At 39.6% G+C, this 15,494-nt stretch overlaps 1 protein-coding gene across 2 annotated transcripts in view; it reads left to right on the top strand.

Moving 5' to 3' along the window:
* ME1 (malic enzyme 1) overlaps positions 1–15,494 on the top strand; it is a 188,113-nt gene that overhangs the window by 136,702 nt on the left and 35,917 nt on the right. For both annotated transcript variants that reach the window (XM_075498284.1, XM_075498283.1), the window contains one exon: positions 9,141–9,250. In XM_075498284.1, the coding sequence (XP_075354399.1) occupies positions 9,141–9,250 (110 nt within the window). The remainder of the gene's footprint in view (positions 1–9,140; positions 9,251–15,494) is intronic.

Genomic DNA, 15,494 nt, shown 5'->3' with positions numbered 1-15,494 from the left:
AGTCACAAAGCGACCAGGAAACACCCATTTGAAACCAGATTCAAATTATTTAAGCTGTGTAGGGTGACTTATCATACAGTATAATGTATTTTATATGCTCTTTCTTTGATAACAACAGTTACTTTTTGGTTTAGTGTAAAGCCATTTAATTAAAATTGAAAAGTAAGCTTGAAGGGCTTACTGAGGACCACTCTATATTTGGGAGGGCAAGACGTGATACACACCTTTAGCTACAGCTAAAGATACATGAGGAATAAAGCTACTCACTATTTCCAGCTGAGATGGATTTTTTTCTTGATTCTCTGTTTTTCTGATTTAGCCTGCTCAGACACTTGACCAATCCGTCTGTTCAGTACCCTTCCCTCCCTCAGCCAAAAGTGTCACCACGCCAAATCTCTAAAGAACTGAAGAGGCGGAAAAGAAAAAAAAAAACCTCTCAGGTCATCTGTCTCAAATCGGCACTCATCTCTTTTAAGTGAATATAAAACTGAAGGTAATTTGAGATTGTTCTTTGGTCTAAGTCACAGTTAAAGCAGCTACGTGGTAACATTGGAAAAGCAGTAGAACAGCTAGAAGAGCTAGAATTACGTTTGCAGGCTCCCGGAGTTTTACTTTTGACTTAGGTGGGGTCAGGATCAGGTAACAAGTGAACCAATACAAATTCATGAGAACGTCACAGTAATTCAGTTTGCTGTTTACTTCAAATCCACATGGAATGTTTTTTTTTAAGAGGAAAACTACCAAAATTTATGATGTAGTTTTCTTCTTCCTCAGATTTAACTTGAGTATTAGCCAAGCCTGTATATACACCTCTGTGTTTGTGGAAGTTTGCGTGGTATGTTTTTTCATGGCAGTGATCTAGTCTGCTGGGGCTGATGTTTGTGTATGTGAAGAACTGAGTGTAAGAGTTTGGCTCGTGTCTGTGTGTGACATTTCAAAAGTATAATTTGTGTAACGTGCATTATACTGTATGTCAGTGCTGTGTCATCCAGCCACCTTCCTGCTGAGGGGACTTTTTCACAGTGGGGAGCGGGCAACTTGGCAAAGTCCACCATAGCAAATTAATTTGACAACACTCAGTGCAAGATCTTATGGAAGAGAGAGGTGGGTTTATGTTACAAAATCTCTAAACAAGTTGATTTTACTCACTCAGTCTCACACCTGCATACTCAAAGCATAGGATGTGTGCGTCCATGTGGTCTAGCCAGGATTGCTCGTGTGTGGCACTGAAGGCAAAAGGACCCAGGCTGTCAAGCCCTCAGTGTGTTTTCTGGGCTCCTGGTCATTAGTGGTGACAAACCTGATTTTATACAGGTCTTTTATGCCTTTAGGATCCAACAGCTATGCTGGTATGGTTCTTTTGCTGCAGGGTTTTGCTTACTTCAGCCTCCATAAATTTTAGACAAGTCTGCTGTGCATTTGTCTGTGTGTTCTCATGTTGAATTTCTTTGGGCTGTAATATGGCTTCTTGCTGTACCCGTAGCATAAGGGCTGGCATACGTGATGTGCTGTGACAGTGCATTGCTATTGTTCCTGTTCTCCTGTTGTCAAGGTGCAGGGTCCTGGTCCAAGAGTTGGCAGCGCTGTGGCCTTACCAGAGCTTGGGCCTGCTCGTCTCGATGTAAATGAGATGTTTTTCAATTTTCCTGCAGTCAGTTTTGTCCTTCGTTATCCGTGTGCGCCACTGTTTTCACCTTTGTTTTGCTGCTGCTTCTGGTGCTTTTGCATACATTTCCATTCACCCTTCATTCATGCCAGCCTTCATATTTCTGTTACAAGACTCTATGCATGTGCACTGGAAAAGTCAAGGTTATGATCAAGCCCAGTTCCTGACAACATTGTTGTGTGAAATACTTTAGTACAAATACCTAAATCCAAAATAAAATATGAAAATTTTTGCTGCAAGAAGAAATAAAATGTATTTACAACAGTGGTAACTCATGATCAATTATTTCACAGCCTTTATATCGCACAGCCCTGAGACATCTGATGGTTAATTCAATCAGCTGTTGAAGTAGAAGAACTCTCCTTCAGGTTCTGTAGTGACCATCAATATTAATCCTTTAACAGCACTTTGAAAATGCACAAAAAATTAGACGGAGTATGTTTAGAAGTGTTCTCAATGTTTCAGTAGGATGGACTTCTAAGTCTTCAATTTAAAGAGCAAGTAGTCCTTGTGTGATGCAACCAAGCTGATGAAAAGTTAAGTTAAAAAACAGACCATCTTTTTCTTGTAGTAATTGTTTATGTTGGTGTACCACAATAGCTTTCAATTTAATTCCCTTTTTACATAACAGAAGCCTTTTATGTAAATGGTGCCTGACTGGATAGAGAAACTGCTTTTACTTGTCTGCTTAGAAGCAACAACTTCTAGGACCACCAACCACAAGACCTTCCTAAGTCAGCAGTGCTCTGCTCCTAAGCCTTCCTTTTCCCGAGACCTGCGAAGTCCACACATGTAGCAGTGCTGTTGGCTGGGGGGAAAGAAAAGGGGAAATTATGAGCCATCACCAGCCCATTCTCCTCACTGCTCCTGGGATAGAAAGGCCATGGAGATGAACACCATGGAGAAGGGAAGAGCAAGTAGAGGGGTGTTAGAAGCACCAGTACAAAGAAGGGCTGCACTGCAGACACTATAGCACTGTGGTCATGCCGGGGAATAATAACATGGAAAACTTTTGTAGAATTATATTTCCTTAAGGAGAATGTGAATGAAGCAAGAATCTGCTGCTGGTACTAGGGTGGCTGCTAAATGCTGCCATCTCCCTTACCCCCATGCCTAGTTTGCGTATGTACTGAACTCACGGGAGCAAGGATTGGTTTGGAAACAGAAAATGGCTATGAAAAATACTCCTAAGAAAGTAAACGTTTTCTGTAGATAAAATAAAAAACAATGGCTGCCTGCAGGGGAAAAAAAAAAAAGAAATTTAAATGGAGTCATTCATGTGGGAAGCAGAGATGCTGACAGTTTCTATTAAGTTCTTTAGAAAATCTCTTCCTGTGAAGAATGTCCTGTCTCCAACTTGCTGGTCCAATTCAGGACAGAGAGAGAAAGTTATCTGTAATTTAATGATACCTCTTCTGGGAAGGTATTTGCATTGTAGCACTGGCTAGAGCTGAGTACACCTTGGACAGATTTCTGTCCTGTGCAGCTGTAGCACATCAGGCTGTTAGGCAGCATGAGTAGTAACATCTGCAGCAGAATGGCTGCGGTCCTTGCTGGAGGGTTTCTCATCTTGGCCACCTTTTTCCACAGAACGTATACGTAGCAATTACTGTGGAAAACTCTATCCCCCTCGGTCAAATTTGGTTGAATTTAACCAGCAGGTTAAAATTGTAGTGGAAAGAGGTGCTAGGATGGATGTATGACCTCATTGCAGCAGTTTAGTTGCTTTGTGAAATGAAGTTAGCCTGGGGAGAGCAGGAAGAGAAGGCATCCAGGTCATAAGAGCTGTCAGGAGGGAAGGTGGGAAGGCATCCTTTCATGAAAGCCCTGGCACAAAGAGGAGTTCATAGCAGTGGCCATTATGCTTTGAGCAGTGGGATATATGGAAATGAAGAAGCTTACAGCATTTGGAGTGAGGAGGAAGGAGATGATTTTCACATCGTCCTGGTGCACTATAAATGGTTCTGGCTGGCGGAGCGGCTGCATGACGCACGAGGCAAGGGAGAGAACGCCAAAGTTGCTATCATTTTGGTTTTGCTCCTTCTTAGGAATGGGTGGCAGCAACCACTTCTGATGGTTTCTAAGGCTTTTTCAGTTCCAGGCCCACATGAACAAAAAAAATAGTCAAATAGGATTTTGGAAGCTCTAAAAACCTAAAAAGCAACCACTTGTTCGTTTAGGAAGGTTTCCAAAACAATGGCTGGCAGTAAGAACAAATGATCCAAATATATTTCCAGAAAAATTTCTTAGCTGTAGAAGTAAGCATGGATTTTACTGATCATATGGTTTGCATTCAAAATGATGCCCAAACTTTTATAGCTCCCACTGGATTCTTGAGGGTTTTCCCTGTTTGAGATCGTTAAGAGCGTCAGGTTGCCAAAATGCTAGTACTGTATATTTGGGATGGTTAAAGAGCTGTGGACATTTTTCTCTAGCCTGTTACATAAAGATATAATCTGTAGAACGATTTGAAAGATTAACATTGTTATGACAGACAATTGAATATAAACTTATTTATAAATGGGGAAAACTAAGCTAAGACTGTCACACAAAATACGTTGTAAATTGGGAGAAGTATTGGAAACAGTGTTTTCTGGCAACCACGCGTTATTCAGTGGGATGGTTCTTTTTAATCCATTGCCCACCATTTGCCTCCCATACTAGATGACAAATCTGATGGTGCATGGTTGCCACCATTCTTGTCCGTATTTTCTGTCCATAACAGAAAAAGGAAAGATGGCTTTGAACTTCTGTCCAGTTGGATCCTGATTCAGACTGCCTGCATGACTTGGAGCAGGAGACCAATATCCAAGTACACAAAAAGACGTGGGTGACAAAACAGGATTTACGAGGAGGAACAATGATCTGGATTATCACTTTCTAGGGACGATTTATGTATGTTTAATCACCTACCACAGTGACAGATCCCAAACAGGCAGAAGAGAGGAATTCACAGCTACAAAACACTTGCCTGCAAGAATCCAGCAGTCCTAGCCAGGCTACTCAAGCCAAGCTATTGCTATCAGAGAATTGTTTTCCAGAGCAAGAAAATAGTTAAGAATTCACTAGGGCATTTTTTTTGGTTGCACACCGAGGAGGAATGTCTCCCAGATTTTCATTTATTTTCTTAGTTTTGGTAGTCTAGGACTAGATCTGTAATTTCTTCAAGTGTTCTGGTTGAGACAGTTGATGCCCACTGGATAGGTTCTCTGTTCCATTTATTTGTACCACTTTTCAACATGAACATGCGTGTTACGTGTTTCTTCATCTCTCCAGTTATCCCCTATGTATCCCTGGGTCAAAAGTAGTGGTAGCTGGAGAAATGTTGTCTCTGTTTTGGGCAAGCAATAAGGTATGATACGTTGTATGTGACTCATATTTGCAGCATTGTAACCACCTACAATGTCTGCTTGCTCCCATGACTTTACTGTTGGTGACACGTTCAAATTAAAAGGATTTTAGGTTAAATTTAAATGTGTGTGCCTTAAAATTTCAAATAGGAAGGCGAAATTCTCCTAAGGATATGATGATCAAGTTTAGCTGCTTAGATAAGCAGTACACAGGTTAATATCCTTATTTCACACTATGACGATATGTAGTCCACTACTTTTCAAATATGGAGAAATATCTCTTACAGTGTTTTCTATCATGACAGTTCCGTGTAACTTTGCCTCCTAATCTTCTTGTCCTGCCTGGAGCTGCTGGCACTCAACTGCAGGCCTTTTGCTTTTAACATGCCCCCTGTAACAGTCAACCACAACCATTCAGGGGTGGTTTTAAATCTGGTGATTTCATTTGTAGCAAATCTCAGTTATTTGCTTCTGGACCTACCTGGTCAGTCACTCTGTGTCATCTGAGGAAACTCAGTGAACGTGCCGTATCTGTATAAAGTATTGATGATAGATGTTAAGATTGTCACGGTTTAGGATAGCTGTATGCTTCGTTTTCTCTTTCCATAATGTTTGAGAGATAATATGAATTACAGCACTGTAGTGGCCCACAGTTGCTGGAATTTGAGTGGTTTGGAAGGCACAACAGGATTTGATGACCGCACATGGGCAAGCAATAAAGTGCTTGGTGCCCTTCTCATCCAGCAGTCATTTGTCTACTGTACCCACCTATGAAGAGGTGCAGTTCCAAACCGAAAATTTGTGATGACAATAGGGTATGAGGTGCAAACAGAGAGGACGTGTACTGCTTTCATGAGGGTCGATTCAAACAGTTTCCCTTTGTAGTGGAGAAACCACAACCTAAAACCGTCCATCAGAGTGTGATAGGGGTGGAAGATTATTGCAGAGTGATACAGGAAGGAAGGTGGAACTGAGTTGTTGGCTGTGAATATCACATTAGGTTTTGGCTCAACTTTCTGCTGTAAGCGATTGCGATAGTAAGATGTGGAAGTCATAGAAGAATTGATGGCTGTTTTGGTATGGTCACAGCTTCCGGAACCATGTGGCACCTTTGTAGCCAATTCATTATTGCAAGGGGATTTTCTGGAACGCCAGAGATTAACTATTTTGTATTACCTCATCTGTATGTCTCGTCTGTTAGTGGTTTTGAGAACGGGAATACTCCAAGCAGAGAAACACAGTGTCATTTTCTTGTCTGTCATGGGTACTCAGTGGCTGGATTTGATTAGACTTTTTTGAGGACGTAGACCTCAAACTTCACAAATCTTATGAGGAAATACTGGTCACAGGCAGCACTGAAGTCTCAGCTTTTTACCTGGGTGTCATGTATAACACTTGCAACGAATAAGAATGCTGCTTAGAAATTTTTCTGCTATAATACTAAAATCTCAGAGGCTCAGAATTAGACTGCCTGCATTTTTTCCATTTTAATTAAACAGCCATGATATCTTGCTCAGAGAATTAGTATGGATAGTGTGCCCAGTATAGAATGACTGTTTTCTACAGGGACACTGATTTAATATAATTCACAGGGAGTTTTGATCCGTGTCTACAAAGGCAATGGGTAAGAAAATGAAGAAAAATCAAATGCAGATGAGAAAACAGAATGTTATATATGATAAAATAAAGAAACAGACATTGGCTTAATGACATCCAAGAAACACTTCTAACCAAGCTCCAGGATTCCAGAGTGTTAATCTCATTAGTTTCATATTATTACCCAACTGTCAGCTCCTGGACCCTTATGGAATCACAGAAATTCATGTCAGATACTGAATCAGGTTAGAAATTTAAATTAATTATTGAAAAGTAGCTCCAGTTTCTTATTTGAACCCCGTTGTGATTTACTGTACTGAATTACTGACTCGCCAAATTCTCTTTTAAACAGTTGCCTGTCATTATGCTGCTGAAGTAGTCCAGGTTTTTCCATAAAACCTGAAGATGTATTTATTTTCAGCAGGGATTACCATTCCTGCCAGTGGAATCCCAGTAGTTTTGGCTAATTGTAATATGGCTGTAAATATGTGATTTCCATGGAAATTAATTTAGTCACAGGAATTTTTGTCTTTTTTTTTTTTATATTGATGGCTTTTGCTTAATGTGGTTGCCAAACCCATGTATGGTTTAAAGAAAAACTCAATTAACATTAGAGTAGATTATTTATACTGAACTCTCAGTATACATATATATTGCTATTCTGGATGAAGCAAGAACTGCTTGACTGTGTCTCTTGGATTTGTGCTGTTAGCAGATAAGGAAAAAGCTCCTTTAGCTCAAACAGGACGTGTGCTGTTGAGATCTTGCCCTGTTAGACCCTAGTGGTAATAATTTCATGGCAACACCTTAATGCAATATTTTTTAAAAGTTTTAATCAAATGGTTCCTTAGTCTGTGCAAATTGCCATTAGGTTTATTTAAGTTTAAAATACTTTTTTTTAAAGAACTTTTCTTGTAATATTATTCCAGGGTGGGATAATGTTTATGTGGTATTTCCAGATCCAAACTTGTACAGACAGTTTTAGTACTAACCCTATATTTTAAACTTTTCATGTTTTACTCCCCCCCCCCCCCCCCCCCCCCAATGAGATTGACAGTATTCAAGTTATGGGGTTTTTTTTCCTGTTGCCAATGTGCTGTGAGCTTGAATTCAGTCTTTACATAGTTTTTGTCTAGAAATGTCTTTGGCGTTTTTTGGGGTTTTGTATGGGTTTTTTGTTTTTGTTTTAAGAAAGTGTTTGAAAATGCCATATGAGAATGTTAGGCAAGGAATGCAGAGACAGTACTATTATGAAATGGATCTAAGGACTGGAGGATGCATAGTAGTAATATTAAATTAATTAAACTTATTATTAACTTTCATTTTAGGATTAACCTTATTGGCACACCAGGGCAATTTTTTACTTGTTAGGGATTGGCATATGAGTCTAGTGCCAGGAGTCTGGAGTTTCCTTATTTAAAAACAAAAAATACTCTTGTGCTCCTCTCTTTGATAATTTTTAGATGTATTTGAGATGCCTTATGCCTGTTGAAGTCAATATAGGTTCCTACCTATACTAGAAAAATGCCATTGTTTGCTCCCTGTTGGTAGTGCAGCCTTGGTACACAGTGGGTCCAGGGCAGCAAGGTAACACAGTGAATTGTTTCCGAGAAATGTAGTGATGAGCATTAACTTTGAGACTGTTACCACAAGGTTCATCAAAAGTTACTTACCCATGCTGTTGAACTGACTTAGTCATATCAGCTAAATGATAGAAATTGTTCATCTGATGCAACTGCATGCTATGTTTTCAAAATATAGTATATAGAGATTTCAAAGTACTATAGGAAATGTCAATTTGAATTGTTTCATTAGCTACAAGGATGAGAAAACATTGAAATGGATGATAACATTGATTCTTAGCATACTGTTTAAGAAACATCTAGTATTCATATCAGAAAATCAGTTTTGACAATCCAGTGAAACAGTAGATGTAAGAAATGTAGATAACCTCATTTCTGCCTATACCCCAAATTTTAGTGTATGTCAGCCAAGTGTAACTTGATTCAAATTTGCAGCTATCACTTTCCTTCCTTAAAGTGTTCTCACATTCTTATCGTTTGTCTAGATTAACCATGTTTCTGATCAATACCTCTTTTATAATAAGCATGGTCGAGCATCGCATTGTGAGTGTTGTCATGCTGCTGACCTGCATAATGACAATTAAATAAAATCCATGTTCTGGATGTGTTACTTTTTTACTACCCTCCTTATGGAGCCTTTTTTTTTTTTCTCCCTAGCTGATTGCTCAGCGAAGACTTTTGTTGAGATGTCTGCAGAGAGATGAAGGCCTTTTCCCCTGATCTCTTATTCTTAACTTAGAACCGAGTAGAGCATATTAGTAGTCTAATTATGCCTTCTAGATAATTTATATGAATGTAAAGATATAGAATATAACAGAAACGTATTAGTAGATGTATAAATTATATTGTACTTGTATTCAAAATCTGACTGCAAATGTTAATAGCTTTTTTAATATACAATTATGTATTATTTTTAATGTAATGCACATTTTTTTGTCTTTCTAGGTATGGCATGAACTGCCTCATTCAGTTTGAGGATTTTGCTAATGCTAATGCATTCCGCCTCCTGCATAAGTACCGTAACAAGTATTGCACTTTCAATGATGACATTCAAGGTAACAGACTCTTTCTCCTCTCTTCACTCTTGTGATGCTCGCAAGCCAGAAAAATGAGTCTTAATTGATGTGCCAGAGGGAAAAGAATGTATCAGCTTTTCCTGTGATATTTGAAGATGTTCAGTGCAGGTCACATTTTGCCTTGGGTTTCCTCAGCATGGGTTTCTGGTGAGCTGTCTTTGCTCTTAACCTTTCCCCTCTCATTTATGCCTCATGCTTTATTTAGATGTTCACTCTTCAGGGGTTTTTTAATAGTTTAGTGTGTGAATGGCTTTCCCATACAAATTATAAACTTCAGATCTTTGAGCAAATGTCAAAGCTCGAGCCTGGACTGTACTTCCCTCAGTTTTTTTGTCACTGCAGTGACAACTGCTTCACTGTTCCTCCATGCGACAGAGCTTGCTTGATAAATGTCAAACTGTATTTCAGTTCTTAAACTGACAGTTCAATTAAATATCCTTCTAATTTTCCTTGCAGTCCCAGGGCTGCATTCAATTTTAGAGGGAAATTATCCCCCTGACTGTGCTTTCCCATCTGAATCATTGGTAGCAGCTGGCAAAAGGAAGAGATCGAGGATGGGAAACGTCAGCAAGGGGGATTCCCCCAGTGCTCAGTCTAGATGGGCATCTTGTCCCTTCCCTCCCGAGAAGAAAGACAAACAGGGCTGAAGTGGCGGATGCTGCTGCTTGGGTTGCCTTATTTCTTGTCAGGAAAAGAGCACTGGAAAATAACTTTCTCTAGGGCAGTAAGTGCACTGACTCCCATCCTTGCGAGGAGACTGAAGTCTGACGAACTGCTGGAGAGAGGCACCCAAGGAGGGCCCTGGGCACCCAGCTGTCTCTTACCCACCCATGTTTCCTTGGGTAGATGAAGGTCCTCAGCGGTGACAGGATCAAAAATGGGAGTTTAACTGTCCTCATTTCTAACCATTTGCAGTGACGTTAGGAGCTTGAGTTTTCCAGAAGTCATTCTTGAGTAATTCTTGCGACCTAGGTCTTATTTCAGGGACTCAATGCATGGCGGTGGATTCAAATAGCCCTGGCCTTTCTGATGTTAGCGATTTGGCTAGCCACATGAACTATGTTTCTATTACAAGCCTGGCTGAGTTTTACTCCTGCATCTGAAACAGATTATGGAGGACAAAGTCCCAGATGGGAAATAAACTATAATATGTCATTTCCCTTTGTAAGAAGCATGGTGCTTCTTACCCTGCAGGGTCTGAGTGTAGTCATGGCTACGACAGTCCAATACAGCAGACCAAACAGCATCTGGAAGTTTCCCTAGTTGTTTAGAGACCCAGCTCCCTCAGGGAATTATCTTTCCTTGCAGGACGAAGGTCCTCACCCCAAGTCAGAAAGAGACTCAACTAGAATGTAGTTTCAAAGAAATGGAAGGGAAGTTTTTCAGCAAAAGCGTACCAAATATGGGTAAACTAAGCTGAGAAACTCTTCTGTGTCTCTAGATGCATTTTAAAACCACTGCGTTCTCTCTCATGCACCTTGGAAGGAGGTGTCTTCATGTTAAAAACTGTTGGAGGGTATCCGTTTGGCTTTTGGCTGAGCTGCTGTAGCAGCTGTTGGTCTTCCTTAGAAGTGCAGCCACGTGCAGTCTTTTAATTTCTTCAGTTTCTGCAGTCTAGTTTGTGTTTGTGGGTCTTTTGATATTTTCATAAACAATGTCTGGGACTTTTGGGTGATCTCCATCCTTAATATTTGTATAGCTTCCAAGAGGTGAAAGTGGATGCATTTAGTCTGCTCTGATATCTGTCATCAGTCATCATATCCCCTTAAATACCTTCAGTATCTTTTTTTGTAGAATGTAATCTTCTCCTGTAACATGGCAGTGGAATAACAACGGCCCAAGTATAGGTCCAGTGATCTTTTCTCCCTCTTTCTATTCCAGCTTTATAAACCGTAAGGGTCTTTCCCCTGACAGCTTTAATGAGGATAGATGGTGCTAACTTCTCTTGCAATCCTTAGAGATTTTCAGTTCCTAAATGGCATGATTTTTTCCAGGATACTTGAAAGAGTGGCCTTCTCTCTATGAAGTTGTATTTTCTACCCCTAGAGCAGTAAAGCTGGCAAGTAGTGTCAGGCCAACAAAAGCAAACAAACACAACATTGCATCTGGTTTGCCATCATCTTCTGAAGACAGTGCTTACATGATATTTTAAACATAATTTCTCCTAGTCCAAATACTTGTCAAGCCAAAGCTACTTTAATGATCAAAAGAAATGTCTAACGTTTCATGGAAGAGCCTGAGCCTTTTTTCACTGCCATAGGATACCCAGACAAAGGATTCCTATATATCTTAGTGATGCAATGAGGACCTTTAGGTACCTCAAATCTAAAAAAACTAATATACAATCCCGACTCCTGCCAGACACTATAAAAGATAAAGAAAATATGGCAAGCTGATTACCCATTTGCAAGTAGAAACTTGAACAAATGCAGTTGTCTTCTGTTAGCTCGCCAGTATTTGCAGGGTGCCAGCATGCCCCTAACTGATGTCATTGCAGAACATTTGGAAGAAAGTGTCTGCCAAAACACTGATCTTATAAAACCTGTCCTGGTTTCAGCTGAGATAGAGTTAATTATCTTTATAGTGGCTGGTATGGGGCAATGTTTTGGATTAAACCTCAACAAACCACTAAAAATTGGCCATAAAGGGTCACCTATAGATATATTTAAGAATTTCTGGAAACAGTTTTGCCTCCATCCCTGCTACAGCACAGTCACCTCTTTTACTTCGGAAAAAGCTTTGTAACTTTTTCTACATCCCCTCTCTGTACTCAAGGAATTGAGAACAAGGGCAAACAGGATTCTGACCAACTGCTAGAGATCTGAATTGGAATAATAAAATTGCTCTTATTTTATCATTCTAGAAAGCATCTTGGTTTTTGGATGGGAGGTGAATTTTTTCCCTCTGTGATTATGATAATTTCTTCATATTTATAGTTTCAAAATATTTTTTTACAAAAAAAAAATAGCAATAATGTTGCTTTAGGGAGAAAATATTCACTTTTTTCCTTAGATTTTTGTTTGCTTTTATTCTGACCACAAATCAGGTTGCTTCTTTTTTTTCTCCCTCTCTGAAACATATAGGGTATGATTTTTGGAAATGAAAACCAGTGAAAGCCTTGGGTTCAAAACAAATACTTTTATCTGGTTCTTTCTAACTATTAGAGAGCATTTCCAAAATTGGAGGGTTTTATCATAATTTCCTATATGCGAGAAATACTAATTAATATTGTAATGTCAAGCTTCACAACATTTAGAAATACCTGAATTAGATCACGTTGCTAGCTTTGCTCATCTCCAATATATTTAGGAAGGAGGGGTCTTAAGGACAGGGTGGAATTTTCTTTAAGATACAAGATGTGGGGTTTTTTTTCTCTCCAACCCCCACCTGGGAATGGACCAACACCAGAAGAATTTGGGCTTGTGTTGCCAAAGCAAGCTGTTTATCAGGGTGGAAGATGTTCTCTGCTTGATCACCCCTGGAAGGAGGCAGGGTTGGGATTCACGGTTTAGGAGGTTGAAAATCCCCTTGGAGAAACTAACCTGTTCCCTTCCCTGCTGTGGGGATGTTGAACAAATCTCTCAAGATCGGTTAAAGAAGTCCTAAGTACAAGTCCAGGATTACAATGTCTGAAATCTCACTCACGGGTGGGATCAGCTCAGGCCATACCTGCCTGCCCCTTGTCAAACCCAGCTGGGGCAGAGCAGGGTGCCGTGGCACTCCCTTTCCACACCCATCGTGGTTTTGGTGTGTCTGTGGAAAGAGTTTTTGCTACCCGAGCAGTCAGTGGCTTAAGGCAAGTTTGCACGTCTTGGGAGACGTGCATTTGTTTTACGTGGGGGTCTCAGCACTCGTCATGTGGTTGTAGTCATTGCTGACATGGATGAATTTGAAATAGTGGCATAAATTTCTCTAGCCTTGCTGCCTCTATACAGGTCAATTATTTAAATTACTTCAATTGTTCTGATTTTTTCCTCACCCCTGTACTTTAAAATTGTCTCAATTGACAATGACGAACTTCTGCAGTATAAGCCAATCTACATAAAACAAGTGTTTCTCTATGCAGTATAATACTGTTTTTATTCTAGTGTTATAGCTCTATTTCACTGTGCCCACAGTTGCAATCCTTTCCCCCATTATGGACACAGAGCCTGTATTTTATGCCAACAAAAATATTTACACGGAGAGATTGCACTGGATTGGAATTAACTTCAGTATCCATCACGACCTTAGATGTCATTAGTTTTTAACAGCCATGCTGTTTAATTGCATCAAAATTTTATGAAAAGAAACAGACCTAAAATAAAAATGTAGGGCACATATAATTTAAGATTATTATTCCATCTTACATGTGTGGTTTGATTTAAAATATATGCTAAATGTTCAGCAGACTGCCATTTGAATAATTAGGATAATTATACCTGGAAGTTATGTTATGACCAATTTAACACTAAGTCAGTGCAGTTGTCAGAAATCAGAATTTCTCTGACGCAAGCGTTCTCCTTTTTAAGATTTAATTCTTTTTAACATTAACATCAGAAATTACACATTTGGTACCTGGAAATTCCGGTTCTTGAAATCAAATTGTAAAGAAGGTTTGGGGTTTGTTGTTGTGGTTGTGATGGGCGTGGGGCTTCCAATTCATTCTCCGACCAAGAATTTGAAAAATGCAAAGTTGAATGACATGTAATAGCTCATATGTTGATATCATATATCTCAAATTCTGATATTATGTGCAAGCTGTAGAAAAACTCTTTCATGGTATGAAATGACATTTGCTTCTAGGTGAAACAGACATTGGGATTTTTAAAATAAATTAATAAAAATATCCTATTAAGACATTTACTGTAGGGTTATGTGAAGAATATTTTTCTGCCGATTTATTCAGGGTATCACCTCTCCGTTACTCTGGTAAATTTGCATTGAAATCAGCATGCTTTCAACTAAATCCCCCACTGTAGCTTTTGCATACTTTCCCATGTGTATATACAAGTATGTGTACGTACGGGTACGTGTATGTACAAGTATTCTTCTGTTTCATTTTTTGCTCATTACGGGTTGAAGAAAGAAATCCATTCTCACCGTGTTCCTGGGCAAGCGGCTGCAGGTGGCCCTGCTTGAGCAGCTGGCCTCCCAGCCTCAGCCGCCCTGTGCTTCTGGGATGCTGCATCCCTTTTCAAACGCACCAAGCGGTTGCTCTTTTAAAAAGGCTCCATTTCTCCTTCGCTACAGCCTTTTCCCCTCTTTTCGCTGCCTGCCTGCTGCAGCTGCAGAGCGGGGCAGTGCGCATACAAAGCTTTGAAAAGCCGGTTCATGGCAAGGAGAAGGAGCTCCCATCTCTCAAAAGAGGGTCCTTTTGAACTACCCACAGCCGTAGCATTTTCCTCACGAGCAACTGAGATTACGCCTTTTAGACAGGATCTTTACTCTCACCTTTTTCCCTAGTAAGTGTAGGAGAGAGGAATGGATTTATTTTTTCCCTGGCAGTCTATGCAATGTTATTTGGAAGACTGGCCATGTTAACATGTGATTTCTATTATGCTGTGTATTGAGAAATAGGAATTTTACTTTTATCGCTTCCTAATCTTTTAGTCCAGAATGAATAGCTCAGAATTTAGGATGTGCTGCAGAAATTCCTCCCCTCTTCTTGTTTGCTAGCTTTTTAAGATGAGGTAGGGAAAATGACATAAAGGAACTACTAATACTTGATTACAAGTTTTATTTTTTGAAACTTTAGATAATGGACAAATGCTTCAGTGCCGTAAGCCATTTCTTGCAAATTTAAATTAAACTACATCCAATAAAAATTAAGTTCTCATTCCTCATGTTTTGGGGCTTTTTCCCCCCTTTTTTTCTTTAATTGTTGCATCTGCTGAAAGAAGACTCTGTGCTCCAAAGCATTTATAATGTGCCAACCCCAAAAGGCCGTGGTCTCTAGGATTTCCTTTGACATATTCATGCTCAGTCGTACACTTTACAGTAACAAGTAAGGCTAAAGAATCTTGGACAGAAAACAAAGACTTGATAAAGAATAGTGTACTTTGAAATTTCACATCTACCATATTTTTTCAAGACGTGACTCACCTTCCTAGAAAACTATAACGAAGCGTTTGCTGTCACAGCAGCTGACACTGCTTTAGGAAAATATCCTTTGTTAAACTTGCTGTGGTTATTCTTCTAGAAATTTGGGGAAAATAGAATTGGTTTTCAAAATCGTATCCGT

The sequence above is a fragment of the Mycteria americana genome, chromosome 3 (genome assembly GCF_035582795.1).
Source record: "Mycteria americana isolate JAX WOST 10 ecotype Jacksonville Zoo and Gardens chromosome 3, USCA_MyAme_1.0, whole genome shotgun sequence".
NCBI lineage: Eukaryota > Metazoa > Chordata > Aves > Ciconiiformes > Ciconiidae > Mycteria > Mycteria americana.
This window is presented reverse-complemented; position numbering and strand designations above follow the sequence as displayed.